The 23,018-nt window shown below is 36.7% G+C and overlaps 1 protein-coding gene across 1 annotated transcript in view; it reads left to right on the plus strand.

The window, feature by feature from the left end:
- Positions 1-23,018, plus strand: part of PALMD (palmdelphin) — a 57,398-nt gene that overhangs the window by 29,108 nt on the left and 5,272 nt on the right. Inside the window, exons 3-7 of the mRNA XM_033093482.1 lie at positions 803-927; positions 17,539-17,653; positions 17,793-17,826; positions 17,948-18,061; positions 19,801-20,892. Coding sequence (XP_032949373.1) covers positions 803-927; positions 17,539-17,653; positions 17,793-17,826; positions 17,948-18,061; positions 19,801-20,892 — 1,480 coding nt within the window. The remainder of the gene's footprint in view (positions 1-802; positions 928-17,538; positions 17,654-17,792; positions 17,827-17,947; positions 18,062-19,800; positions 20,893-23,018) is intronic.

The raw sequence follows: 23,018 nt of genomic DNA on the forward strand, positions 1-23,018 counted from the left end.
ATTCTTTTATGCAAATTCAGGGGTATTTAATTTCCATATGATGAAACAGAAAACTTTTTTGAATGTTAAAATTGACCAAAATTCAACCAATATTTAGACAGATCAGTGAATTTTGTGTATCATATTAATGGGAAAAGGAGGGAGCTAAACTTTGATATCTAGACCAGAGAGGTTCTCAGAAGAAAGAAGGTGTACTGGGTTGGCAAAACAATCATTGTCAACCACACAGCCTAAGACTAATATTGAATTAGTTTAGGATATAACAGCAATCCCTTGTTTTGCACACCATTCCAATTAGTCCCTCAAAAGATGTTTTTGGAGCAGTCACTGTATACTGTCACTGGGATGAATATCAAAATGCCTTCAAGGATTTTTAAGTTCACAAGATATATGCCCATCAACCAAAGAAATAATAGTAAAGCACCACGTGATAGGATCCCTATATGGCTGCTATGAACATACAGTGTATGTAAGCACACAGTTTTGCATGACTCTGAAGAAAGTTCTCTGAGGGTGAGGATCAGATGGAGGGGGTGGTTACCAAGAGAGGACACAGATGTTCATGGAGAAAAATGACCCGAACTAGAACTTGAAGAATAAACAGGATTTAAATACATAAAACTGGCTTTGGAAGGTCAGGAAGGGTGCAAAGAATAAAAAGGCCAGATTTATTCAGGCAAGGCAGTGAGAGATAATAATTTCTCTTAAATATGCCCACTACTACAATTCATAGATTTGAAATTCATAGACTTGGGGATTGTTTACTGACATAAGAAAATATCTTTATGTTTCCTGTTATCAGAAAAAGGCTTTAAGGGAGAAATGGCTGCTGGATGGAATCAGCAGTGGAAAAGAACAGGAAGAGATGAAGAGGCAAAATCAACAAGACCAGCGCCAGACCCAGGTTCTAGAACAAAGTATCCTCAGGTATGGCCCTCACTGAGATGCTCCACAACTACCTTTCTTTTGATTTTATCCCATGTTGCATGTGTAGAGTCGGTTTCATTTTTAGGGACACATCAGATCTTCCACTTGGATTTCTAATAAAAACTAAGGAAACACACAAGGAGACAATAATAGAAATTTTACTGTAAATGTCACTTATGTGTAGCAACACAAGAGTTATGTTAAAAATATATATTTGTGACTTACCCATAGCTCTCTGAGCCTATTTTGTCATCTACAAAATGATAGCAACAATATCTATCTTTTAGAGTTGTTGAACAGATTCAAAATATATATGCTAAGCTAGTAGCACCTATCTGGCACTGGCAGGTGATCAAAAAACAGTCCTTCACAGCCCTAAACCTCACTCTCACCTTAGGACAGGTGACAGTTCTACAGGTGTATTTACACGGTCCATTCTTCACACTTCTCCCAGACCCTCCCCAGTCACAACCATGATATTTTGAAAAAGAAGACACTAGCTGAGTACTTCACTAACATTTTCTCTCTTCTACTTCCCTGACTATTTGGTCACAGGTGTTGACCTCACTTCTCAATGTCCATCCCTGCCCATCGTAATAATCTGTAGAGAATCAGCAACTTCTGATAAAACAAGTTAAGTTTTTAAATTATGTTGTCTTAAAATGAAGTGATGGACATTTAAAAAAATGGAAAGCTTAAATATAAGATGGGATTATTAGTATTATCACAAAACAGACCGGATGGAAGAAAGAAATATAGGAAATGTCAGAATCATTTTCTAACCCACAAATGGAAAAAAGATGGAAATTTTTGTGGTGTAATAATAACAATAATTTAAAGCCTACAAATCTCTGAGATATAGGTAACTTTCAAAACTCCAGCTACTACAAATTTGTTCTCGTTAGTGAGGAATATAGGAAAAGTACTAGAAAATAAAAATATCCAGTAGCTGTGTTACGACCATGTTTTTTCCATACTCACCACACTATACAAACAGACTACATTAGGCCTAAAACTGACAACATGGAAAAACAGCTTCCTTCTTTTCAACTGATTTTCATTTTACTTGCTTAATTTCATACACTTATATATTTAATAGCTAAAATCATTGACCATTCATTCTTATTTATGTTTTTTTAAATTAACAATTCTTAAAAAGTTATGTTTTATAATTGAAATTTTTACATTTATAAATCCCTCAGTTGTTTGCTCAAAGGTATGAAGTGCTTCTGAATGGGGGATAGCAAATATTTTTAAAATAACTCCATAAATCAACCCAACAGTTTGTAAAACTTGATTCTTCATAAGGCCAGAGCTTCTTACCAAAGTCTGGCTTAGCCAGTGATTACTTTCCTCATCCCTCAATACCGAACCCTTATCTCTGAAGAAGTCCTGAATTTAATCCTTGTAAACCCTCGCCCCTTCACTCTTTGGAGTCTTTCCACATACTGAACACCTATAACCTTCTCTGCACCTGATGATAATTGAAGTGGCTACATATACTCAAACTCCATTAACAAGTTTGGACAGCATTCTGAGTAATCCCAGAGAATTTACGAGGGCTCTACTGATTGGTTTCAGACCTTACCTGAATGCTCTGAAGAGCACATAAGCTTCCAGTGTTGATAGTGGCTTGCCTAGTTAGAGCTCCTGACGGGAAAAAAAAAAAAAAAAAGGAGGAGGAAGAAGAAAAGAAGGAAAAGAAAAACATATTTTGTAGCTATATTACCCTCCAGGCACTTTACATATATCATCTCATTTAATCTTCATAATCCTTTGAGACAGGTGTTATTATCTTCACTCTTTGCAAAGATTAAAGAATTCACACAGTTAGGAAGTGGCAGATCAGAGACTAACTCATTTGACTCTCCGATGCAGCCTATACAATGATGGCACACACAACCTCTGTGACACAATCTCTTCTAGGAAGTCTCTGAAGTATGTTCTGTTCCTTTGTTCTCCTTTCTCCTACCGCTCCTACCACACTCAGGATCTGCTTCCATGTCCCTCTAACATCTTTGCTCAATTACCAATTACATGTCTGATTCATTACCCAATTTCTGGCATCTCACTATTGACTTTATTTTAGATCTTCAGGATGTCAATAACCCATCAGTACTCCTTTATTAACATCAAATGATTTTAATCCCCAAATGTAAATAATAATAACAGTAATGGTTTTTTTTAAGTGGCTTTGTGCAGTTTACAAAGCACTTTACAAAGCATTAAGTCATTTAATATTCACAGCAATCCTAAAAAGAAAGCGTTAACACCTCCATTTTATAGATGAGGAAATAGGCTCTGAGAGGATAAGGGACTTACTTCATTAAGGTCACAGAGCCAGTAAAGGGTAAACTTGGGCCTCAAATTGAGCCAGGTTCAGTGCTCTCCTGCTGCAAAATTAGAAGAGAGCTGTAGGTGTGAATGTTCTGGGAAGAATAAAATACCTAACACCTAATAGAAAACTGCTTTGATCAAGGAATGATCCTTAAGAAATGTATTTGCAAAGAGTTAGTAAATAATTTGCATCATTGTGATACATAAAGGCATGTTCATCTCGCTAAAAATGTGCAGAGGACAGTATGTACTGAAGCAATATACAGAGACAAAAAATGTCTGTGCCTTGTCTGTGGTAAGCAGCCTCCACCGCTGCCCAGCATTATAAAAATCCCGTTGCCAAAGCAGCTTTACCTGACAACCAAACATTTTCTTCTCACATATTTCCAAAGCTGCTAAATAATCAGGTGCGTGATTTTAAATTCAATCTTTCTCTAAAACAACTACCCACAGTGCTTACCAAGCTTTTATTGCCAGCTAAATACAGCGCTACATGTTCCTGTTAGCTCTGAATGGCCAGCAAGCCAACTGAGGAAGTTGAACCAGGCAGAACCATCCTCCTTCCCTAAGCCGAGAAAGGATCCCAACCCCTAAATGTCATTTATCACTTGACTTACGTGCCTATTCAAGGGTGACATTCGCCATCTGCCAGGCCTCTCAGCTAGAGGATAAGATTTTAATAGGAACATCAAAATAGAAATGTTGCTATTACCTCAGCATCTGTAGAAGGGCCAGACTTTGCCCATCAAGTTTTTGTTTCTTCTACTTTCACGGTTTTGTGAGTTGAGCTGAAAAAATTCATCTTTGGCCTTCAAGTCCCTGTTCTGCCAACCATAGTGCATCAGTCTGGCTATGTTCTTTCATCTCTTCGGGCATCAGTTTCCTTGTCTGTGATAATGGGACAATTCATGGAACTGTTATGAGGGAAGCAACTTTCAGAGTGCCTGACACATGGTACCGTGTTTCCCCAAAAAATAAGACTTGGTCAGACCATCAGCTATAATACGTCTTTTGGAGCAAAAATTAATGTAAGACCCAGTCTTATTTTACTATAATATAAGACCAGGTATATAATTATAATATAATATAATATAATATAATATAATATAATATAATATAATATAATATAATATAATATGATATGATATGATATAATACCGGGTCTTATATTAATCTTTGCGCCAAAAGACACAGTATTGCTGATCGTTCAGCTAGGTCTTATTTTCGGGGAAACACGGTAGGTGTTCAAAAATAGATCAGATACTATTCCTTCTTAGGAATAAAAAACAATTAAAAGGACACTGCCTAGAGCTTTATCGAGGAATTTTTATTTTTAGGCTAGAATCTCTGATTGCTTTAGGCCAGTACAAAAAAATCTCGTTTAGCAAATTGAGATTAACACCCAACTAGAATTTGGAAATAATTGATAGGTTTTCTTTACGACTTGAAGACTAAAATGCTAATAATAGGAATTAGTTTTTACTGAGCACTTGTTATAGACCAGACACTGTGCTAAACACTTCATGTATATTATTATTTTATTGAATTCTCACAATCACCTTGAGTTAGGTAACATTTAAAGATGAAAAACTGACATTTATAGAAACTAACTTGCCCCATCATACAGCTAAAAAATTAAGAGCCAGGATTTAACAACTAATTAAAAATCCTAATCATAAAAATAAATTGTATGTCAGATACTGCAGATAAATTTTACAAAAGTTAAATCCTGTAAGTGCTACCTGTTTATAGCATTTTAAAATTTCTAATCTATGCTGATTTCACTCTTTTGTGCATCATTTTATATAGACGTTCATGGGACTCTACCATATTAAAAAAACTGAAAGTTTCCCTGACTCACACATAACATTTAAGTAAAGCATGTCTCTTATTTATCCTGTTATCTTTTTTTTCAAACAGAGGCAACATTTTGGAAAATAAGTGGGTTTCCATGGGTTTTGTCTCTGAGTCACATTCTTAGCTTTAGAACAATGTTAGTGAACATTTTGCCAGAGGAAAACAATATTGAATATCTCCTTTTGAATCAGTTTGCTTAAACAGAGTTTCAGTTTGCCTCCCAAATGAGCCCTGTTCTTACGGAGACCACTGAACCATTTACTTTCTGATCGTAGGCACAGGTACAAATCCAGCACTGACTTCCCAGTCCAAAAACCCATGTGCACAAATATATAGGCTGGCTTAGAAATCTTGTTCTGTCACTTCTGTTGCTTTTCCCCATCCAAGAGCCTACACCCAAAAAGGACACCCCCAAGCACCTTATGAAGTGTCCAAAGGATGTTGTTCACATTCTAGGTTCCTCTTTCTTATCCAGCTGCCCTGCAGTTTCCATGAGTACCTCTCCCAAATTGTCTTGCATCAGGCTCCCCTCCAGACACTTGCTACTTCTCAAACTATGTCCAAAGACCTCTGACTTCGATTGGAGCACACAGAGCGAAATGTCATAAGCATAAAATGTCATAAGCATAAAATGTGAAAGGTTAACTGCCAAGAAGAATGATGCAAATACACTGCATTCTCTTTGAGAAGGATGATCTACTCATGATTAAATGTTCCTTCGTAAGGATTTCTTAAATATTCCAAAGTACCTTTCTGACCTTCTGCCTTCATTTAATGAACTTCCATTTGTTTCCAAATAATTAGAAACTGCCCTCCACATATGATATGAATGGGAAGGTGCATATGGAGCTTTGATTTCTATGTGAGTGGATGTCATGAGAAAAGCTGAGGAGTGGGCATGTACAGCGGCTACAGCCCTCCCACGTCACGTAAGGGAAATTCCTCCACAAATGAAGATGGAGCACTAGAAAACGCATTCTGCTCAATAGCATATAAAGCAATAATCTACTCAGTTAACTCAAAAGATAGCAGGCAAGATTCAATTTCAAAAAGGACCCCAAAGCATTGATTTAGAAATATAAAGGTTAAATGATTTTGTTGCTGGTTATGCTTTATCAAAATATAGATATTATTTCTATCCAAGTTTAATCCCTACCTACTGTTCTCAAGTACTTGTGCAAGCCAATTGTACCTTAATAAAACTAATGTCTCATCAAACACAGTAAGACATGCTGCATGAAAATGTCACATTCTAAATGTTTCTGCCTTCCTACTCTGACCAAACCAACCATATCTAACATTACATCACAGGGAGATACACAAGCTGCTCTTTTGGGACAACATGAGAAAAGGGAAAAGGAAAAAGGGAGAAAAAAATGCACCATTTTTTTATTCTTCTTAAATTTGCTGTTGCCTAGAAACACTCAAGAAATTATCCCAAGGCAATTATATGAGTCAAAATCATTCCGAGCATGTTTTTCACTCTCCATATTTAACTAATTGGTTTACCAGATTTGCAATAGTTCATCTGTTGTTGTTTTTAATTTTCCAGATATCTGATTATTTTTAACTTAGGAGCTTTTTTAATTAAACAAAAGGAGCTAAGTAAACCAAATTTCCAGCAAAAAAATAGGAAGAAATCTACCCTCCCCCCCAAAAAAAATACCTAGTACAATGACTAACACATAGTAGGAATATGCGTATACATAGCTTAATAAATGAATGAATGAAAAACATAGATGATGGATGGATAAAAGGATGGATGGATGGACTTGAAAATACCATCGATTAAAGGGAACCAGATGACGACTAGACAACGACTTAAATATAAATGAACTAAAAAGGAAAACCTTGAAATTCTTTTAAAAATAAAAAATAATAATAAACACCTAAGCATCTTGAGTCAAGATCAAAGTCATGTAGCAGTGGTGCCCCTGGTTTTTGAGCAATTGTTGATGGCATGTTTTAACTACTCACCATCGCTTTACTTTCTCACCTTTTGCCCTCCATCATATGCTCTTTTATTTCTTCATCCTCGCCTCCCAGCAATTTCTCTTGCCCATACCTGCCAATTTCATTTATATGTTAGTAGAAATAAGGTTTAAATGGTTACCCAGAATAAACACCTCACACACACACCACAATAGACTAAAAGACAGATTAGAATAACCTCTGAGAGTCCTTCCCCCTACCCCACTTCAATTCAATAACAACAGCTACACTTTGTGGAGCACATATTATACACTAAGCATTATTCTGAGAATAACAATTCTCTGAGGAAGTCTAATTAGCCTCATTTTACATATAAGGACATTAAAGCACAGAAAGCTATAAATCTAGTAACAGTGAATCCTTGAGTCACACATAGATTTTTCTGACTTCAGACCCTCTCCCCCATGCCTCATCCAGTTTATTCTTGATTCATTTCAATAAACATTTATTGAGAACCTGCCACATGTAAGTCTTTAGTCTTCTAGAGGAGATTCGAGAATCATAAGCTTCTCAAAACAAATTTTTATTTGTGTTTTATTTGTGTTTATCTCTTCAGACCCTTTTACTTTTCAAAGTGCTTTTACATTAATTATCTCATTCAAAGCAGTAACTTGGAGACAGAAATGTAAGACCATTAGCAGGGATGACATAGATTTCTGGCTGTCTTGACATCAGTAAAGAGTAAACAAAGGAACAACTGGACAACCCAGAAAGTGAGAAAGGAGTTTGTTTCAGTGATCCATCTTCTAGGTGATGGTCACAAAGAAAGAATGTTCAAGGGCAGACATTCATTGAGGGTCTTTGCTGACATGGCACTGAGACTTCATTCCCCAGAAGAGTCCGTGGCTAATTTTACCAGCTCAGAAAATTTCCACACCACCCCTTGCAAGGCATGTTGTCTACCATAAGGCAAATATCACTCAGTCCATCTTAGATCACCCAAGGCTTACTAGTCCTTGTTGGTTATTCCATGTTACGTTAAGGTTGGCATTTATATTTATTGGTCTTCAAATAATGGAGTGCTGTTCTTGGTATCAAATGTGAACAATTAACACTAGAAGCAAAGCAAAAATTAAGTGGATAGAAAGTAGAAAATACAGTGGCTGCTCTATAATACTGTTAGAGAAAAATGTTAAGGGTTACAAGGCACAAAGCCAGTAATTATGTCTAGTAGAGAGAGTCAATGGTTATATGAATCATTGAATATGTTTTGTCATTTCATTATATGGTTATAAGTAGTTTATTCACTAAAAATATTTTTCCCCTACAACTTATTTAAAAAAAAAAATAGCTTCCCAAATTCATGCATAAGCACATCTGCAGTTAGCTTGCCACATCCTAGCTACAACAGTATTTGAAGGTCACTTGGGAAACTCATGTCACCTGTGTAGAGGTCAATTTGAATTATTATTATAATTATTTAGCTATTAAATGTTTGGCATGTACTGCAAGGTTCTCTGCAGTGCCTAAACAAAAACCTCCCACTGGGCCTCTGTCCTGCCAAAGCATTTGCGAAGCTGCTCATAACTAACCAATTCACCATACCACACCGACCTCCAGGGTGTTCACTTATTTGCATTCATTAGAAAATGACATTTGGAACTTACACGTGACAGTGGCTGACTCCCTGAAAACCAGTTTGGTTTCTCAATTTTCATGGCAAATGAAACCCTTAATTTACAAAATATTATTTTGATTAAGATGGTTTCCTTTTCTACAAATCATTCTCCTCTGACATTCCCTGCCTACATGGCAGTTTCAAATCATGATAGTATCATCTGGCCATAACTATTAATGTTCACGGAGTTATATCAGGAGATGAGATTCAGCCATGCAAAAGCTGCTTACATGTAACTATAAATTATTCAGCTTTTCTAAACATCTGCTCTGTTCCCAATTATTAGAGCAGAATGACACTTGTTTCAATGTCATTGTTAGGTAGGTTAGTTCTCTGCTTCTAGTTACCTTGAAGCTACTGTTGACGAAAAAACATCCAGCCTAAAAGAAAGCTTTTAAGAGTTTATTTGAGCCAAACTGATGACAATCGGTGGGAAGCAAAGTCTCAAGAGATTGAGAAAATGCTCTGGAAAATGGCGGTTTTGCAACTTATTTTATACATTAGAATCAAAGGAGGAAGGTTACAAGAAATCCATTGGTTGTAGATTAAGAGGGTGGGAAAAAGCAAAGCGAGGAAATTTCTGTGATTGAATAAAAAATAAAGTGGAGAGACACACACTTGTTTTACATTGGTGGGTACAGGATAGTTAAAAGCATTTTACAGTACATAGAGATGGTATTTGGGGAACAAGGTAACAATGAGGGGTTTTGTGGTTTCCTGCTCTGGTGTGGTAGATTGGGTCCCCTGAGGGGTCCAGAAAAAGAGATTACTCTGACTTTTCAAGGGTATGTTATCTTAGATGCAAAAAGACAAAAGATAGGCTCACTTTAGGTAAAGATTGACCTTTGTCAAGGAAGCTACCAGCCAAGGATGTGACTTCCTGCCATGGCCCACCTTAGTTAGGAATTTTTATAATCACGTGGTTATTTTCATCCTACGTGGTTATTTTCAGGCTCCTGAGCTTGTCAGGTTTTACATGTGGCCCCTTTTCCGTCCACACTAACATGTTGTATTGCTGTTTGGTTTGTAAATACTCAGGATTAGACACAATAGATCTGGCTCAGGGCAAACAGTGTTTGCCATATGCCAAATGCACTTTAATTCTCTGGCCTGCTTACACATGGCATGTGACTGCATTGGTGGGTTAGATCTTCCTTATCATACACATGCGTTTTGGCAAATGGTGATTGTAAGACAATTCTTGTCCTACGTTTGTGTATATAAGTATTTGTTGTCTTTTTTGATACACTTTTATATCAGTTTGTGAATAAAATGTGCCTGATGTAGTAAGTGCTTAACTTTATTAAATGTTTGATGAAATTTATCAGACCCTAGTTTTTAGAAAATAAAACAAACAAAACAGCCCATTCTACTAGACTGCATTCTCTCAATTTTATTGAGAAAGTATGTTTGACATTACCCTAGGCCAAATTACCTATAAAGATAAAATATGTTTCCCTTTTCACCCATTTGTAACAATTTATTTGCCTATAACAGATGACCAACACACTTCAATTAAGATTACCTGATTAAAGTCATCAACTATGTGCACTCAATAGCATTCATTGCAATTCCAGAGCTATTAATTGAGATACCTTGTGATTTAAAAATGAAAAATTTTTATTGCACACCTTTCTTTTTTCATTGCATGCCTTAGCCATTCAATATCAACTAGCTAATGTCAAAACAAAGCATGCTGGATTTGATAGATCATTTAGAAACTTGTAAATTCTTTAAGCACTAGGAGCAAAGACTGATTAATTTTTCTACTTTTACTAACTACCCCAAATGCAAGATATTAGTGAGTAATTCTGAAAACCAATGAAAAAAATTATGAAAAAAGTCATAAAATTGGTCACACTGAGATTCATCCCCGTAAGGTTATGTATTAGTTAGCATATTGGTTTTGATGCTTTAAAAGACTCCAGGATAGCAGTGGCTTAAAAAAGATTAGAAAGATTCACTTCTCTTATACATATAGAAATCCTAGCTGGGAGACGTTAAGGGGAAGAGAACAGCAAACTCACAAGAGATGATCGAGACACCCAGCTTCTTCCTGTTCTGTTACTTTGCTACTTCCTAAGGGATGCCCTTAGTTGGATGGTCAAAGACAGCTCATTACCACCTCTGCGTTCTAGAATAGGAAGTGGAAGATAAATGAAGGACAGACAGCCTTATTTTAAGGATATGACCTGAAAATGCAAAGGTCACTTCTGCTAATATCCTATTGGCCAGAATTTAGTCACATGGCACCATGTTAATGTAAAGTAGACTGGAAAATGCAGTCTGTAGCAGGGTAGTCAGGAAGACACATAAATCTCAAGGAATTCTATTACTAAAATGAACAGGAGAAATGGATGGGAGGAGTGGTATCAGCAGGTTGTCATTTCATTTATTAAATAGACACCGTCCCCATAAATATTATGAAAATTCTGATAACGCTGGAGCTCTGTTTTGGTTTTCTGTCTAAAACAGTATTTTCAAAGACATTGTGTCCCTGAAGCTATCTTAGCACCCTGCTGGCTCTGAAATCATTGATATTAAAGTTGAAGATCAAATCCCCAAATCAACCTGGTAGGTTTTCTCTTTTGTGGAGCTGTCAGAGATGGCCCACCTCTCCTTAGCAGACTAGGAAGAGAAGGGATAACTGATCATTTTTGAGGAACACCTTTTCAGCATATCCTATGCTAGAGGCTTACAAACATTATCTAATTTACCTCCCCAAGAAAACCCTTTTTGAATACTATTATTATTCTCCAAATGAGAAAACTGAAGCTTGGAGGTGTTCAATAATTAAGCCAAGTGTGTTAGCTTTGATATGGGCTGGCTCACTGTTTCCATGGGAAGAGCTTGAAAAAGAAAAGTGAATCTTCACACAAAAGCTCACACAATATATATATATAGGTAAACCACCAGTCACTTCCTGTTCTCCCAAGAGTCAATGGGAAAGAAAGGAAAGAGACCCTAAACCATGGAAAGAGTCAGATTCACCACTCCAAGTCAAATTCAACACCTGCTGGAAGCAAACACATTCTGAGAGTCTGTAAGTCCCAAAGAAACTGAATCTTTCTTTGTCTACCTTCGGGTATGTGTAGAGGTGGTGGGGACTGTCATCCTAGCACTTCCATCAGCTGGTCTCAGAGCCACCTCAGTAGTGGCACAGCCTGGGTCTAACACCTGCTGATTCAGGCCATCCCAGAGAAACAATCATTGGGCCTTCTTTGGGTGTAGTCCTGGCTTTTAATAAGGGAGCCTGGGCACCCAAGACGCAAATACTTCATCAGTCCTTTCAGAGTATAACAGCTAAACCAGTCATCCAATTAATTTCAAACATAGCATTGGTAATTACATTCAAACAGCAGTATTATAATTAAATTGCATTAGCCAGTTTTATATTTAATTCCTAAAGCTTCCATTACTTTGAACGACAGTCATGTGTCCAAGCAAAGAAAGTCTTGCTATAAAATGGCTCTAGATTAGAAAACTCCAGCCTCTTAGAAAAAGACTGCTCTAAGAACTCCTACCAAAAACCACACTCAACAGCCAAAGAAAAAACTGACAAAGCCTGGACTTAAATCCTGGTCTGACTGACTGGTCTACAAAACAGAGAAATTCCCAGTCAAACAAAATCACCCTAATGAAGATCAGGACAGAAATATTACCTTTATATGTAATGAGTCCTCATGTGGATGAGACCCAGATAGCATTTCAATCTTTACTTTATTATCATAGAAAGTAAGAAATCCTTTTATACTGCTGAGCAAAAATAATGTTGTGTCTAAGTTCATAAGAATCCATTTTTTTAAAGTTTTGTTCCCACAGTGGCTAATTAGAAAGGAGTTAAGCTCTCAGGCTCCATTGGCAGAGACTTGATTTCAAATTCCATCCTGCCACAGGCCTACAAGCCCCCAGGCCAGTCACCGTTCTAGGTGCCCAGCTCGCCCATCTGTCAAAAGGAACAATTAACCACACTCATGGGGCTTATTGTGAGAACTAGTAAGGCCAGTGCCTGGTACAGTGTAAATACTCAATACGTGTTAAATGTTGTTATAATTGCTAACAAGTGAAGTGCTGTAAACTTTTGAATTTTTTTTCTCTTGTATTCCAGTCTGTTTGCCCTTACCGTGTTTCCCCGAAAATAAGACCTAGCTGGACAATCAGCTTTAATGCGTCTTTTGGAGCAAAAATTAATATAAGACCCAGTATTATATTATTATATTATATTATATTATAATATTATTATATTATATTATAATAATTATATCATATTTTATTATATTATATTATATTATATTATATTATATTATATTATATTATATTATATTATATTATATTATATTATATTACATTATGAGACCCAGTCTTATATTACAGTAAAATAAGACCGGGTCTTATATTAATTTTTGCTCCAAAAGACGCATTAGAGCTGATTGTCCTGTTAGGTCTTATTTTCGGGGAAACAGGGTACTGGCAAACTCCATCAGCTTGTTCGTCCTTGTTAACGCCACCCAAAACTGAAAGAGATAAATGAACCTTTAGCAGCAGAAAAACTGCTTTCTGCAATAACTCTTTCCTGACACAACCAGCCTTTATGTGCTTTCTTTTTCCTAAGACAAACACTCACATTTGGAATTGGATTGGGGACATTATCTTGTGGTGATTAAGGGAGGTTATTACTAGACCAGTGTATGAAATGAAAGCTACCTGCTTTCACCCAGGGAACTTCTGAAAATAACCCTCTTTTTCCCTAGCAAATGGGCACGAACAAGAGAGATTCCAATAATGGATAGCATTACAAATCCTTTTTCATGTACTCTGCTTATCTAAATTGGCACATGATGCCTTGCCCACCATCTCTCAGAAATTAGAAGAGGTACTAACCCATCCATCAGGCCCCCCTAACAGTCCTGGAGGCAACAAAAAGAATATTTCTCTTTCTCTACTGCCTGTTTTCCACCAAACTGAATCAGCATTTCTAGGAGCTCAATTCCCATTCTGAAAGGTAATACCTTCTAAAGATGGGCATGGCAGCACTTATGGAAATTCTAACCCATCAGCTGAGAGATAAGCAGGTGAAGGTTAGAGAGTTATCCCCCAGACACCACTTCCCCAAAAACTTTCCATGGAAACAAAATTAGTTTTACGTATGTACATATATATGTAAAACAAAAACTTTTTAAATTTTCACACATATATGTATATGTGTAAATATGGATATATACACATACAAGTGTGTGCATATACACATACATATATAATACATACATGTGTAGATATGCATATATATATATATATATATATATATATATATATATATATATACACACACAAGCACATTAGTCTAAAGACATTCATGAGAACAATATGACATTCCATTACCCATGGGCCTCTCTACAGAGGAAAACCACTACAAATCCCAGTGCATTTCATAAATTCCCTGTCATTAGCCAGGCCAACCAACAGCTCTATCTCTGTGACTCAGGAATAGAAAGGGGCAGAGACAGGAGGAAACTAGCATTTGCTGGATGCTCACTATATCTTTTATTCTTTATTAAACCCTATGAAGTAGTTAACATTACCCAGACTGCTAAATGTTTAATTGCCCCAGGATTCAGTCCTTGGAATCCTTTCTAGGAAATCTTATCCAGTCCTATAGTTATAAATACCAATTCCCAAATTTCTATCTTCAAACCCAAACTTCTCTGAGCCCCAACTTTTATATATCTAGCTGTCTTCTCCATATCACCACTTGACTGTCTCAAATTTAACATCCCCCACCAATCTCCTTTCTTCTCTCTCCCAGATTTCTGTTCAGTCAATTGCAGTCACATTCTTCCAATTATTCTGGTCACAAACACTGGAATCACCCTTGACATCTCTCTTTGTCTCACACCTCACATGTAACCTGTCAACAAATCCTGGTATCTCTTGCTTTGAAATATTTCCAGAATCCATCACATTTCACCCTTTTACTGGCAACCACCTTGGATTCAGCCATCTTCATCTGGATTATTACAACTGACCACCATGTTTGCGCTTCTGGTCTATTCTTAAGACAGCAAACAATGTAACTTTAAATTTCAAGTCATAGCATGTTTCTCCTCTGCTCAGAACTCCCAGTGACCGCCCAAAGGCCGTACTATGCACAAGGTCCTATATGATTTGGCTGCTAGCCACCTGTCTGATTTCATTTCTCACCACTCACCTCCTTACTCTCTCTGCTCTTACTTCAAGCTTTGTAATTACTCTTCCCTCTCTCTCAAGCAAACCCCTTGACACCCTAATGAGTCTCTCCCTCATTTTCTTCATGTCTCTGCTCAAATGACACTTTATCAGAGAGACTCTCCCTGACCACACAATGTAAGTTAGTGCTCCCTCCCCAGGTGCTCTCTATCCCACTTAATCTTCTGTTTATACCCCTTATTCTACTTGTTTCATGGAAATATTTTTCTTCATAAATGTGTGTACGTATATATATACATTTGTTTATTGTGTATATATGTATATGTGTACATGTAAATATGTATTATATTACACATACATTTTATATGTACATTTTAATATATACATACACATACACATATTTGCAGGAGTTGGCAAACTATGGTCCAGGACCAAATCTAGCCCTGGTCTACTTTTGAATAGCCGTGAGCTAGGAATTGTTTTTATATTATTAAAGGATTGTAAAAGAGATTTAAAAAAAAAAAAAGATGAATATACAACAGAAACTGAATGTGGCCTGCAAAACCTAAAATATTTACTTATCTGGCCATTTACAGAAAAGATTGACAGCCCCATCTTAGTGCACTCTTTGTGTCCTCCGATTAGATGGAAACTCCTTGAGGGCAGGGACTTTGTTTTGTTCATTGTCATATCCCTAGCACATAGGATAGTGCCTGGGACAAATTAGATATTAAATATTTATAAATGGATGAAGGAATGAAGACAATGAGGCTCAGTGATGTCTGGTGACTTGTCTAGGGTCCACAGGAAGTTGACAGATGAACTGGGATTCAAATCCAGGTTCACCTAATTCACCACAGATGGATCCTGAAGTCGAGGAGATGCTTGCAGCAATGATTTGAACCTCCTTGTTTTCTACCCAAAGGCTCCCCATTAGACCGTCTCTAATATGCTTTCAAGTAAAGGGTCCTGTAGGACAAGGTATGGAAAGACAGACACAGTGTACTGCAGAAAATCTTTAATGCTTATACCATAACAACAATTACATCTGATGTCAACCATATTCTGTGTGCTTTCATATACGTCATCTCTTCTTAGCTTCACCAAATTTCTGTATAAAGTAAGGCAGGTATTATATTCTCATTATACACATTACAAAACTGAGTATCAGGGAGGTTAAGGGAATCAACTCTCACAAACAGTGAGTAGCAGAAACAGAATAGTTCAGATTTATGACTTTCAGTATAGAGCTTCCCACTCTACCAACCAACCCACGTTCCCACAACTCTACTGATGTGCTACTGTGGGTGTGGAGGGATTTTAATAGAATGGCAGTCACAGCTCAGGAATTCTATGAAACCAGAGGTACTGAATTTTACTTGGAGGTCTACGACATGCAAGAAAGCCTCCTCAGACATAAATGGCCAACTACCAATGGCTACAGGCAGCAGCAAAGTTAGAGCTTTGAAACTGAAGCAATGAGAAGGGAATGGTCAGGAAAACCATATCTTGGGCTTTTATTGATGTGACAATCACACAGGATTTTCAAGCTGCCAGATCCGTGACCATCTTAGAGAAGGAAGCCAAGAAAACTGACAAATATCTTAGCTGACACTAATACCCACAGCTGTCATCTCCTGGACTAGCTGCTGTATCTAATCAGCCATCCTCTGAGGCAGCTGACTTTAGAGCTTAGAGTTTTTGGCTGAGAAACTGTGGGTGTTTCATGGCTGCCAAGGGCCAGCCTTGCTAACGGCATAAATGTCAGTGACTGTTGTTTTTGTACAGGATAGAGGTCATGATGCCACACCCTGGAGTTAACTTGAATCTGACATGCAGCTGTATGCTGGTCAAGACACCAGCTCAGAATGTTTGCAACAGTCTAATTTCAAATGTCTGTCTCTTTGTCCCTGTAAGTTCCCTTACATTTTGTCAGGCTATGTGTGCATACTTTTTTTTTTTCCCTCAGAAAATATAGTCTTTATAAGCAGCAACAGCTGAGGCCACTACATGAGATTTTGTCCATTTCTCATCTTTTTACCCAACTCTTAGGAAACTGTGAAACTAAAACAAAAGTGTAATGCTCAGTCTTAGGATATGCGGAGTTTTTAAGTGTTAAAAAAGCTGATTATTAAATCAAGTTTAATAATTAAAATGTATAAAGTGAAGATTGGCTAGAAGAAAATAATTCTAATGTTTTTTTCCAAATAATTTACATGGAGACTTGGGTAAGAAAAATTAGTGAACTACATAGTAACTACAGATGCACCATTCCCTTTGGCTCAGTTTTAAACTTAAGTCTCTTTACAAAAGAAATTTCTGTGTTTCATTTAGAAGTAACATTAGTAATTGCAAAGAAGAAAATGGGGCAAGGGTCAAATACTTACGTAAAAATTCCTTCTGTGAAAAAAAATAATTAAAAACTTGAAAAATGTTAAATAAAGTCAGGTGTTAGGTACCTTCTATGTACTAAATGTGATGTTTGGTGTGATGCTATATTCTTGAAGGTATCTGAATACTTGCATGCAATATTCCAAGGAAAGTTTATATATAGAGAACATATATTTGAGAACTCTGCATTTGTATTGTCTTAAGCACTAAAAAGTATATCTTTTTGTCATCAGACTTGAGAAAGAGATCCAAGATCTCGAAAAGGCTGAACTGCAAATCTCAACTAATGAAGAGGTAATTTTAAAGAAACTAAAATCAATTGAGAGGACAACAGAAGACATAATAAGGGTGAGTATTAACTAATATTAGAACTATGATTTCCTCTCAAAGTGAGTCCACAAACAGTATATAATTCTTCAAAGTACATCCACATTTAGAATTTATTTTTCAAACTGTATTAATCACGGAGAATTCTTTTTTCTTATAGTCTGTGAAGGAGGAAAAGGAAGAAACATCAGGAGGTATGTTTTTGAGCAGTCTATTCTATGTCTAATTAATATATTTTTTGATAAGCCCACTGAAATTTTTCCCATTATTGTAAATATATTCTAAATGTATTTTGAATTAATATTAATTTTACAGAGTCAATTGAAGACATCTATGCTAATATCCCCGACCTTCCAAAATCCTATGTACCTTCCAGATTAAGGAAGGAAAGAAATGATGGAATAGAAGATGATGAACAAAATAGAAAAGGTATAAGAGAAATCTATGTCTAAGGCAGGTTCTCAAATTCAGATTTTGTAGTGTCAAATATTAGCAATTTGCTATGACATCCTGTGCTTCCAGGTTGAGAAGTGGTTAATTTTACAAAGTTCCAGGAGGTATGTGAGTCACCTGCATAGGTAGGGATAAGCGGGTTATGGTATTGATTCTATGTATTTTATTCCCTAGCACACTAGATATACTCAGAGAAGACAAAGTCCTAAAGGAGACGAGAAGCTCTAAAAAGCAAAGCTTCCCTGCTTAAAAATATCACTCCCGTGTGAGGGATATAAATGATGAACGTCTAAGTATTACTTTGTCTTGTGCACCTGAAACTAATTAAAATATATATATATATATCACTCCCAACATATTCTACCTAGTGAACACTCTCTTGGGTTACTAAGATCCTTTATGAAAATAAAAATATTCCCCTTGGGAACATTAGGAATTATTTACCCCCATGTGGGAATGATTTTTATAAAATTAATATTCCAAAGCCTGAAGGTTTGTATGGAGGTGAAGAGGAAACCTTTGAATTTAAGACTAGAAAGGGAAGCTACACTCTATCCACAGATAGCAGCCATTCATTCATTCATTCAACAAATGTTTATTGAACATGTACTATATGCCAAGCTCAGTTCTCGCACTAAAAATACAGTAGTGAATAAAACAGCAAAGACCTCTGCCCTTGTGGAGCTGACATTCAAAGGGATAAAACAGACCAAAAAAATTAGGTAAGTAAATAAAACATATCATGTTAAGGAGCGAAAATGCTAAAGAATGAAGCAGAGAAGGGAGATGGGAAGAGTATGGATGAGGGCATTGCAATTTCAGTCAGGTAACCAACTGCCAGAACCATCAGGCAATCAAGGATAAGAAATGTAAGATGGGTTCAGAAGGAAGGTGAGAGAACAAACAAAAGCAAGCATTGCCTCATTGTACTTTTGCCCACAATCCTATTAGCTTTATTATGTCAATTAAAATTCCAGCCATAAGAATCTTGCCTGGACCATGAAGGAGATCTCAGCTTCCCCCAAATCAACTAGTACTCTCCAGTCCAGTTGTTTCAGGACAGCTGATAATGCTCTATTTTTAGCCCTTCCTGTACATGAAAATGAGAGTGAAAATGAAAAGAAACATAAGGCAAAAGGAGAAGCATGTGATTGTAGCCTTCTCCTTCCTGTTTAGTACCAGTTCTATATGGAAACAACCTCTCTGTGGTGAAAACTTCACAATACTCCTCTATCATTTCAACACACTGCTGGCCTGTATAGCAAGGATGGAACTTAACAAAATATATATATTGTGTTAGGCCTTTTACCTACAGTAATGCATAGTGCGATATATTCTTCCTAACTAAAGAAAAGACCTGATTCCTCCCATTGAATGATGTAAAAGAGTGTAAATTGATGAATATTATTTAGAAAGAAAGGTCCCCATTTAAGATCCTTACTATTTGAAACCATCAGCTTCTCTTCTCCAATCAGCTCCTCTTCTTCAATCCTTCCCATTTTTCACTAATTTCATACACCGTTACATTAAAACTCATGTAATTACAGTATTGGTCATTATGTAGTTAATGGATAAAATCAGAAATTAAAAAAATAGACATCTCCCATTTAAAAAATCAGAGGGTATGCTTAATATAAAAATAAACACTGTGAAAGCAGACTAGTTGACAAACGAAAAAGTTAACTAAATCTAAGATCAAATTTGTCTCTCGACAGCTTTGTATGCCATGGAAATCAAAGTTGAAAAAGACTTGAAGACTGGAGAAAGTACGGTCCTGTCTTCAATACCTCTCCCATCCGATGACTTTACAGGTACAGGAATAAAAGTGTATGATGACGGGCAAAAGTCAGTATATGCAGTAAGCTCTAATCACAGTGCAAAACTCAACGGCACCGACGGCCTGGCACCAGTTGAGGTAGAGGAACTCTTAAGACAAGCTTCCGAGAGAAACTCTAAATCCCCGACAGAGTATCATGAGCCTGTATATGCCAATCCGTTTTTCAGGCCTACAACTCCACAGCGAGAGAAGGTAACCCCTGGACCAAACTTTCAAGAAAAGATAAAGATTAAAGCTAATGGACTAGGTAATGATATGAATGAATCCATACACCATATGGACAACGGACTTTCAGAGGAGAAGGGCAACAGCTTCGATCATGTCCGTCCTGTTCGGCCAATACCTCATCCCCGATCGCTGACTCAACAAGCAGAGGAGACACCCCACGCCCTGCAAGAGAGGCTGATGACGCCTTGGGAAGAATCGATGGTGATGCAGGACAAGTATGCGCCCTCTCCAAAGGCAAGACTCAGTCCCAGCGAAGCGCTCGTTGGGAGATCAGAATGTCAGGCTTCTTCTACTTGCCAAGAGGATGAGGAAGATGTGAGATACAACATCGTTCATTCACTGCCTACTGACATGGATGAGAGAGAACCCGTGACGATGATTTTCATGGGATACCAGCAGGCAGAAGATGATGATGACGAAAAGAAGCTTCTGACAGGGTATGACGGGATCATCCATGCAGAGCTGGTTGTGATTGATGAGGAGGAGGGGGGTGAAGGAGAAGCTGAGAAACCATCCTACCATCCCATAGCGCCCTACAGTCAGGTTTACCAGCCTGCTAAGCCAACACCACTTCCTAGGAAGAGATCAGAAGTTAATCCCCATGAAAATGCAAACCATAGATCTCCCCACAAAAATTCCATATCCCTGAAAGAGCAAGAAGAAAGCTTAGACAGCCCTGTCCACCGTTCTCCACTTGGTGTTCAGACAGCTGGAGATGGAACTGAGGACCCATCCCTAACAGGTAATAAAAATGGCAAGGCTTGCCGCTGCTGTTTAGTCATGTGAAAATCTTCTCTGTGTCTTTAACAAACCCTCTTGCTTCCAGCTTTTCTGACCATCTCATAGACTAATACACACTAAGGTTTTTTATTAATGTCGATCCTTTTATCGCCATAATTAAAGTGATTCAGTCAATTCAAAAGATAAAGAAAATGAAACAAACAAAAAACTGTTGCCTTAATTGGATACTGCATTGATTGACCCTAATAACTTGAAATTCGTCTTCTGTCCTGGTGTAGTACTGTGTGTGAATGTATTTGAATCACTAATAAGTTGTATCATTAATATGATACCTTTTCCAGCCAAAATCTGACACCAGCTACATTTTTGTGTCTCTCTGTGATTTAAACTTCCTACATAAGTTAACAAATTGCCTTAATTTTGCAAGAAAAAAAAAATTTTATTTGCAGTGTGTTATTTTGTTATTTTGCTATATTCTGTTTCTCTATACTTGTATAGTTTTAACTTTATTTCCTTAACTTTTCTATATTTTAAAATTGAATGTCAATTCATCTTACATTAGCTATAATGTTTAATTTTGTAGTCTTCCCTAACTTAGCAAATTTATTTTTTTCTATTTTCTACACATTTGCATTTCTCATTCTCTATAAAGTTTTATAGCTATCTTTCTTAGCATTGAATGGAAAATAACGCTTTTTTCTACAAAAGTGATAACTCATCAACTTTAGATTCCTTATTATCACTTAAATATTATAATCTACTCATCATTTATAAAGAATAAATAAGAATCTAACAAAATCAATTATAATAGCTGTACTGACCTTGGCTAAAGACATAGTCAAATTCCCAGATATACAGGTACTGGAGGTACAAAAGGGATAATTTTGAATGCTTCTAATAGAAGAATTCTTATTAAAAAGCAATAATTATTAAATCCCAGCTAATCCAGCAAGCAGAACCTGATAATTCTATAGAACTATGCTAGGACCACACTAGTCAGGAAGATTTCTTTCTCTGCAACCAATAAAACCAATTTGGTTTGCCAATAATACAAGAAAATGGATCTCTTCTCATTTTTTAAGTAGTTAGGCTTACCGATTGTAAATTTAATTATCTCAAGAATTTCTAACCTCTTGGTAACTGTACACTTATATTCTCTTCCTAAATCAGAGTTGAATGATGTGTCCCCCGCAATGAAAACCTGTTAAAACTAAAAGTTCCGTTCCATTTTGAGAATGAGCTTTATTTGCTGGTCAAACTTTGCATCTTAAATTCATTTTTAAAACAACACAGATGACTTAAAAAAGAGGAACGCAGTGTATGGTCAAGAGTGGTGACATTACCCACTATAAATCCTCCCATTTTGACCTTGGATGTTAGCCAGCTCCTCCTGAACACCTTATTCATTCTCCCCTACCCATGTCAACACATTTACCTCATAGAAAAAGACAGGAAGTGACTAATGTTTCCAGACAACACTAATCATGTCACAGAAATAAAATAATGAAAACAGGAAGACTTCTTCCAGACAAAGTAACAATACAAATTTCTGTACTATCAATCAAAGCATCTTATAAACAGAATGCTCCAAATTCCTTGCCTTTCATCATATTGTTTTGCTTTGCTGTTTTCCAATTCAGTACATGAATTACAGAGCTGATGTTTTTTAATGGGTTTTTAAAATACCATATTGACATAGAATATATAGCCACCTATGCACCTGGATTTCACAAGCACCAAGTAGGTTGAGCTTCTCCCCAACCCTAAAAAAAATGCTTGTTATTGATAGTTGAAAATCCACCACTTCAGTTAATTCCTTTTTTTATGGGATAGGTCCCCTACTAAATATGTTTCTGGTAGTTATAATAGTTCATTGTCAGTCTTTTCTCTTTTAATGTAAATGTTTTCAAAGCTCCATTTAAGAGCAATTTTTAACTTGGAAAAGAGCATGAAAGAGGAAGAAAGATGGGAAAAGGTGGAGGCTGGAGACTCTAAAGACAAAATTTTTTTAGTCAAAACTTTGAACAGGGTAAGACATGACAAGAAAATTTAGGCAAAGTAAGGTGCATCTGCTAATGTAAATATAAGAAGGTCATGTTCTAAGATATAATTCAATGCCAGACACTT

The sequence above is a fragment of the Rhinolophus ferrumequinum genome, chromosome 22, assembly GCF_004115265.2.
Source record: "Rhinolophus ferrumequinum isolate MPI-CBG mRhiFer1 chromosome 22, mRhiFer1_v1.p, whole genome shotgun sequence".
NCBI classification, from domain to species: domain Eukaryota; kingdom Metazoa; phylum Chordata; class Mammalia; order Chiroptera; family Rhinolophidae; genus Rhinolophus; species Rhinolophus ferrumequinum.